Genomic DNA, 8,139 nt, shown 5'->3' on the forward strand with positions numbered 1-8,139 from the left:
TTGCCCCTGAGCATCATTTCTGATGCCGGCCCATCACAAATGTGCTCCTTGATGATCTTCTCAAAGAGTTTCCCCAGGATTGAGGTAAGACTGAGGGGCCTATAGTTACCCGGGTCATCTTTGACTGCAATTGTGTGAAGCTGTTTCTGCTTGGGTTTTGGTTTTTAATTGTAACATTAAGTAGTTCATAGGCAGTTACTTGCATAATTAACATTAAAGTAACCGCACTTTGTCATGCATCCACCAATGCATCACGAGCAGGTCCAAGGAGGTGATCCTCCCCCTCTATGCGACACTGGTCAGGCCGCAGTTGGAGTGCTGCATCCAGTTCTGGGTGCTGCACTTCAGGAGGGATGTGGCCAGCATCAAGAGGGGCCAGAGGAGGGCCACTCACATGATCAGGGGGCAGCAAGGCAGGCCCTACAAGCGGCGGCTACAGGACCTGAACCTGTTCAGACTCCACAAGAGGAGGCTGAGAGGGGATCTGGTGACTATCTACAAACTGGCCAAGGGGGACCAGCAGCCTATGGGAGAGTCCCTGTTCCTCCAAGCACTACCAGGAGTAACGTAGAATAACGGCCATAAGCTGACAGAGAGTAGATTCAGGCTAGATATCAGGAGGTGCTACTTCACAGTCAGGGTGGCTAGGATCTGGAACCAACTTCCAAGGGAAGTGGTGTTCGCTTCTACTTTGGGAGTCTTCAGAAGGAGGCTAGATAATCACCTAGCTGGGGTCGTTTGACCCCAGCACCTTTTCCTGCCCATGGCAGGGGGTCAGACTTGATGACCTACTCAGGTCCCTTCTGACCCTACCTACTATGAAGCATATGGGGCGTTTATAGATGTGCTGGAGATGGGGCAGGAAGGGTGCTTTAATTAAAGTGGCTCCAAGAGCCGCTTTAATTAAAGTGTCCAAAGTGTCATATGCATCAGCATTCCTGTGCTGAAAAATGGTGCCTCCACTGCCATTTTTCAGCACAGGGATGCAATGCACATGATGCTGGAGTCTGCTGGAGCACAGTAATTACCATGTTCCTGCAGACTCAATTAATCGAGTCTGCGCCCTCATGCTGTAATTACAGTATATTGGAGTAGCCTTGTTACCTGGGTATAGGTTTCCTTGTTTCAGTATTTTGCTAATTCAAAACCAGTTAAGCACCTTAACTGCACTTCATTGACTGGACATCTCTGAGTGGCCAAAATCTCTGGGTAAATATACACTGAAAAGTCTTGCCAACATTGTTCTGTGAACAAAAAAAAATCTGCCGTAAATATAGCAATTCTGATGGAACTTTTTGTTGTAGACTTGCATCATTCAGTGACCTGCTTTACCTATACCAGCAGAGAAATTGTCAGCATACGCTGTCTAATCTAGGAGGGCTCTGCTGACGTAGCTATAATGGAACAGACTCCACTGTAGACGGGTCCTCAGGTTGCTTTGCCTTCATTGGATTGACCTAGTCTCTTCAGATTCCTACCTGTAATAAACATTATGTTGTCTTTTGTTACTTAAACATTTTCATAGTGTTGAGGATTAAATGTTTATGCTATCTTTCAACTATTTTTTTGTTGAAAAAAATCTGTTGCTAAAAATGGATTGAAAAATTCTGGTAAAAATAACTGATCATTGCTCTCTCTATGCAGAGGTTGTACGTACAAGACTACGAGAAGAGGGAACAAAATACAGATCTTTTTTCCAAACACTGTCTTTGCTTGTGCGAGAAGAAGGGTATGGATCCCTCTACCGTGGTCTAACTACACATCTGATCAGACAGATTCCAAACACAGCTATAATGATGTCAACCTATGAAGTAGTAGTCTACTTACTCAATGGATAGCAATATAATGAGGCTATCCGTCAGAAAGTGGAAGACCAAAAGATTGCAGTGGACCACCAAATGTCAATGCCAGTATGGTGGGCAAAAGAAAAATACTTATCGGAAACATGCAGCTATGGACAAAATAGAAGACTGATTATAGGCAGCCATCAGTAATTGTGTTGCCTTATTGTATGGTCTCTTTTGACTATGTGAGGAGCTGCCCCAAGGGAATGCCTTTAAACACCTCTGACTTCAAAATTGCTATTTTCTCTATTTGTGTTAATTTACATGAGGCAATACAGTGAGCTTCAGTGATTTGGAGGGATGAGGATTACGTTCTATTTATTGTAAGAGCTAACCTTGTTCTACTCTTAGTGATTGGTCTTCAGTACAGTTTTTTTACTGCACAGTAACCAGTTAGAAGGAACCAGTTAGGAGAAGATTAAAGCATGAATTCAGAACTTTTCCCATCTGAAACTTCTAATCGATTCCATCTGAAGTAACTGCGGGATTGGATTCCATCCAATAAAGTAACTGAGGGTAGTGATTGTGGTGTGTGGTTTTCCATGTTACTACCTCAATGAATGTGGCACAGGGGCCTGGAATTGATGCGTTTTTATCCCTACAAAAGATATATTTCTTTTGGGATTGAGGGTATGGTGTAAGCTGTTTGTGCAAGAAGCTCTTGCTGTTTAAATCTGCAGGGTGCCAGTCTTCTGGTTTGGGGGTACTTGGATTTTCAGTTATGCTGGGTCCTCCATATTTTCTTCATCAGAAAAGTCCTCTCCCCTTCAGAAGCAAAACATTGGCCATACAATGTATTTGATGTTGGAACAGATCATAGATTCTCTTAATCTGATGTACAATATGTGACTTATGCTACTAAAAGGAATTACTGAGCAGTAATTTTGTAGTGTCATTAAAAATTCTTAGCCAGTTGATAAATTCTAGCAAGCCTGACTTACTGCATGTAAAGGCAGAATATCAATGGTTCAGTCAAACATAGCTATATGCTCCTTAACAGTAAGCTTTACTATCCTAAAACGACTTCCTGCAAGCTTGGCCTAGAACTGTAATACTTAAAGTACAAAGGGGAGAAGGTGGTGTGCTTCACCAGATCCAAAGCTACAATGAAGCATGTGGTGGACAAATTCTGGCATAATAAAAAGTTGGAGCTGTTGTAGAACATTTTCGGTGAAGTCCCGGCTACGTACTCAGTGATGGAGAAAATGGTAATTAAGAATGTTTTGTTTAAGCATTCCCCTTAAAAGTTGCTGTTTCCTTTCTTTCAACTCTAGGCTTTGCACAGAACTGCAGATGACAGTATAACTGCTCTCTAAATTATCTCAATATTCAAGCACTCATTTTAAAATGTTCTGTAAAACTGGTTACAGAACAGCACATTGCATTTGACAGCAAATATTTAACCTGGTGTACTTGTTCTGAAACTAGTTTCCAAATCCATACACCTGGAGTATCAGAGAGTTTCATGTTCTACCAATGTTATGTAGCTTTTCAAATGCACAATTAGGCCTTTCATCTGCACCTTGAATACTGTCCAAAATGCCTATAGCCCTTTGGAATAAGAAGTTCATTATAATTTTTCTACCTATAAAATGCAGCTACACTGGTATAATAAAGCAGTATAGTTAAATCCTCCAGTGTGGTACTTCAGCATACTTAAACTGTGCATTGGTGTGCAGTGGCTTTAACTTATGAATGACTCCTTATGCACTTTGTGGCCTCTTTTTGGCTTGTGACTTTCTCCCTTTTAAGTATTGGTCATGTGTAGTTAGAAACAGAAAAAGTGTTCAGTACGCGCAGGTCCTTTTTAAACAAAGCATATGGTTTTAATTTCCATGTAAGCTGCGCAAGATAAGATATTGTGTGCAGTAGATTACTAAGATCTATCTTCCCAGTAGTTCTGAAGATTTTTTTATAAAAAGCTTGAAGCATATTGAACAACCAGTTTTGTTGTTGCTTTTTATGTTGTTCATTATAATATCCTCCACCTCATGGCAGAAATATTTCAATACATACTTGTGACTCTTAGTATAATAGCATCTTGTAACACTTGCCACTCCTTCTGAGGGCTACCTATGGAGCACAGTGACCACTGTGATGTCCCTGCAAGAGAGATGTCACAGTATTGACGTGCTTTCCTTAGGATACTGAGCATTTTGTCATCTTAATATTAAAGGTTTTCATATGTAATAGGAAGCACACATTAAACTAAATTGGTAATTGGTACATTCATAGCACAAGAAATTACTTTAAATAAATCTATTAAATGGGGTATTTACAGTGATCTCCAGGGAGAATCTGTTGCATACCATAATACTTGCACCCTACTTTCCAGTTCCCAGCTCTGTGGTTGACTCCATCAGATCTTGCTGCTGTCACCAAAATTCAAATAAGACCAAATGTGTAAATGTTGTCATGTAAAAGCCAAAAGACAAGTAAAGGCTACAATAAACTACTTATTAAATTTTAAGTTTATATAGAAAGTGGGTTTATCTTCAGAATATCCAAAGTTTACTAGCCAAGTAGCTTTTGGACTAGCAAGCAAACAGAAAAGACTGAATTCAACCCTGGGGTTAATGGGTTAAATGTGTCCCACTGGACCTATTGGATCTTCATTGCATGCACATCACTTCCATTAATGTCTAGGTAGGGTGTGAGGCTTGCAGAGGAACAACAGATCCCAGGGAATCTTGCTCTTAAGGTATTTCCATGGAAATTTTTTTTTTTTTTTATACCTCCTGTATTTACTTGTTAGGGACTGGAGAGAGACAATCAACTTCATGTTCTGATGTGTGCATTTGTTTGTTTTTAATGGAGTTTAACCCTTAAGATACAACCTTTTTCTAACTTCTTCAGTGGTGAACTTTTTGTATAAAAAGAATTATGAAGCCAAATTATTTGGAGGGAGGGGTTGTATTTAAACTACCATTTTGTGTGTGTGTATTACCTCTGAAAAATTTCCCAAAGTTACTGAAATTCTTCATATAATTTTCTTGGTTACTTTTTAAAGTAAAAAGGGGGTAAAAAGATGCTATATTCAATAATACCATTTATTGCAAACTAGAAAGAGGATTTAGTTTTAGTATTTTATTGTTTTGGGTAATAATCTCTCATTGTTTGTAATGTAGTTTAGTACCAAGTTATGTCACCATGTACTTTCTTTGCTACAGAGAGAAGATGAAATATCAGCTTTCTGGAAAATGTAGCATTTTGATATTGCTTCAATCCTCTCACCTAGCCAAAATATACAGACCCTTATTGAAAACTGTCTTGATTTTGAGCTGGTTAAGATTTTCAAGAAATAGATTGTGAAATAAGGTTACAGCTCTTAATGTCAGCCAGAAGATGGCACTATAGTATATGCTGCTCACAATAAATATTGATCTCCACCTCCCCCAAATTGTCTGGCCTTGGTAGTTCTTAAGTATTTGTGCAGCACATTATTACAAGAATACTTATAAAACAATAAGTTAGCACCAGTTACTATTGGATGAAACTTGGAGACCCATGGAAGTGCACCCTCACTGAAGAGGGCTCAGTTCTATAATCCCTGTAAATTAGTCAATCGATATTCTGGACACAGAAATCTTAGAGTAATGTGAAATAGGTTTTTGGTTGTAGCAGTGCTGGTCTTTTCATTCCTTGGAGTCTCAGAACAGCAGATTTCCTGTGCCTGAAGAAGGGTGATTGCACCTGAAAGCTTGCAAAGAACTTTTTTCCAGCTACTCAGTTGGTCTAATAAAAGATACCACATCTACCCAAAGAACCTTGTCTGCCAGTAATGTGAAATGGCACTATGCTAAGCATAGTTTTCTACACCAAAACATGCCTAACCTTAAACTGACTGCAAGATGTTTAGTTCAGTTCTTTTCTAATCTTTTTTTTTTTTTTGATACTGCATACTTGTTCTTAAGTAGGTTTACACTAGTAATTCATGAAGGTTTTAATTTCCTTTGTATCATAAACAGTTGTAGCATTAGTCTGTCCATTGGTCTATTAGCATTGTATATACCTAATTCCCTGTTTACATAAACACTCCACACATTTCCTTTCAATTCAGAAATGTTGGGGTTTTTTTTTTTTTACTGCCTTTGTTTTGGCTGGTCATAATTACAAATGTAACATTCCTCAGACTTGGCATTTAAAACAAAATCCCTGCTTCCAGAGAGTACAGATTGGAGACACACTTTCAAGTCATTGCTTTCTTGCAAGCTATTTTTTATTCTGGAAATGGAACACTGAAGTGTAACTACGTAAATGTATTAATTTCCAACTCCTTTTCTTCCTTTTTATTACCTGTCTCTTTTAGAACTAAAGTCATGCAAGGTTTTGATTGTTCTATTTATAAGCATCTGCCTTCCCTGCATATGTGAACATAGTTTATTTTATACCCCAGGAGTCATAGCTAAACACTCACAAGTGATGGATTGAAAATTCTTTCTTGTTCATGTGAGGTTTGCTATTATTCTTGCATATATGTAGTTGGCTGTAAACAATATGCATTTACTTTGTATTGATATTATATAGCTAACTTTTTGGGGGCTGTTTTAAACTATACAAAAATTAAAATGCGCTCTTACTCAAATGTATGTTAGACTGTCTCTGGTTTGTTGTTTTTTTTACTTTGCTATGCATATAGCTGGAGAGTTTAGGTAAAACTTCAGAAGCTAGATGCGAAATCGCCATGAATTATCTCTGTAAGTGTTAGTTTTAAGCACAGCTGAAAATAACAGTGCATTGGAATTGTGTAAAACCTTGTTATGGCCTCATGGAGTTCTGGGTGATACTTAAGGCATTGCCAATATTCTTCGATTCAGGTCAGTGGTAGCGTCCTTGTCTACCACACTGGAAACCCGGGTTTGATTTTCGGACACTTATATAGCTATAGCCATGGAGGCAACAAACCTCTGAACTCGGTTTGGTCTCTGGATTCTGTCCCAGTGGCCTAAAGGGAGGAGGGAAGTTGTGGGCAGCCTCCACTCCTCCAATAATTCCTGTCCAGGCATATGCATTGAAGGTCTGGGTGGCCCTCATGCATACACCATGGAGGATCGATATTTTCCGTAAGTATCCTGTAGCATTTTAAGAGGAGGCATTTGACATGGGTTCATTCATTGGTTAACAGTTCTGTGCCCTCTGCTGTTTTGCAGCAGGATGGCTGTCCATTTAGACAGTGTTCCATACCACATTGGTCTGCATGTCACCTGACAGAGCATGCCATGAGTAGTAATGGGCTTATTTCACTGATGTACTGAATGCTGCATATAGGACATACTATCGTGTAAGATTCTTGAGGATGGCTAGTACAATAGGGCACAATGGCCTAGCAATGTAAAAGGTTATATCATTTAGTCAGCAGATAACTTGCACAGCAATACAGCTATCTAATGCTCTGTAAGACATGGAGGGTTTCCAAAGCCTTGTAAGTACTGCCAGTGGTGGAAAATGCATTATCTTACAAACACTCCATATCTGAATAAATTCTCTCTTGAAGCAAATGCTTGTTTAAAGGGGGGTGGAAAGGCTAAGGGTGTACATCTGTGTCTCTGGCCTAATAGATCAGTGACGCAACCCAACTTGTTTAGGGCCTTGTTGTGTCCAGCTGCTCCCATTGGTGCACAGGATAAAAGTCCCCCATGATAAAGCACAGAAACATTACCTATGAGCATCTGCTGTGCCAGGGCATAAGTGGCAAAGAAAGTGGGTAAGGCCCAGGTATCTTCTGTCCCCCTTTCCCTACCAGGGTCCACCAAGTCCTGTTTGTCAGTTCATGAAAGTATCAGGTACCCTTCCTATTTAGTGTCTGTTCTAGGGCTGTGCGTCTTTGCCTGATGCCAAAATGGAGCTGCATTTAACTGGAATTAGTGAGCTAGTTCCAGCCAGATGCACCAAAAACTTGTTGTAAATCAGCTCATTTAAAATAAACTTTGTGTTCCACAGTCTGCTAATCTTAACTGATAACAGGGCTCTACAGCCCTCTGCTACCATGTGCAGAACAGAGAATGATTCAGCAGAACCAAGAGCAGACAGCTGCTAAGGGACTTCAGTGCCTAAATGCAAAATGTAGATCACCAAAACACCTGCTTGTCTGCCACATTACTCTGGAAGTACTTTAAATTACTCATACTGGGCATATGCTTACAGTACCAAGAATTGTGATCTGGATAGACATTTCAAGGGCATGTAATGGGCAGAGGGGGCATGTCCCTATCCTCAACAATCCAGTGGCTAGGTATTGCTGGGCCAAAGACAGGAGTGTGACTTTGTAGCCTAGTAGTCAAGACACTACTAGTCC

At 39.9% G+C, this 8,139-nt stretch overlaps 1 protein-coding gene and 1 long non-coding RNA gene across 2 annotated transcripts in view; one reads left to right on the top strand and one right to left on the bottom strand.

The window, feature by feature from the left end:
* The window catches only part of SLC25A36 (solute carrier family 25 member 36), a 50,216-nt gene extending 45,905 nt beyond the window's left edge, over positions 1-4,311 (top strand). The window contains exon 7 of the mRNA XM_019503662.1: positions 1,645-4,311. Within this exon, the coding sequence (XP_019359207.1) occupies positions 1,645-1,838 (194 nt within the window). The 3' untranslated portion in view covers positions 1,839-4,311. The remainder of the gene's footprint in view (positions 1-1,644) is intronic.
* On the bottom strand, positions 1,293-6,672 carry LOC109288209. Its single transcript, XR_002095093.1, has 3 exons — positions 5,670-6,672; positions 2,969-2,973; positions 1,293-1,305 (listed from the first exon to the last, which is right to left on the bottom strand). It is a non-coding gene; the product is annotated as an uncharacterized LOC109288209 (long non-coding RNA).
* Positions 6,673-8,139: the final 1,467 nt, after the last annotated feature.

Source organism: Gavialis gangeticus, unplaced genomic scaffold (assembly GCF_001723915.1).
Source record: "Gavialis gangeticus isolate Ggan-Ray unplaced genomic scaffold, GavGan_comp1, whole genome shotgun sequence".
Lineage (NCBI taxonomy): Eukaryota > Metazoa > Chordata > Crocodylia > Gavialidae > Gavialis > Gavialis gangeticus.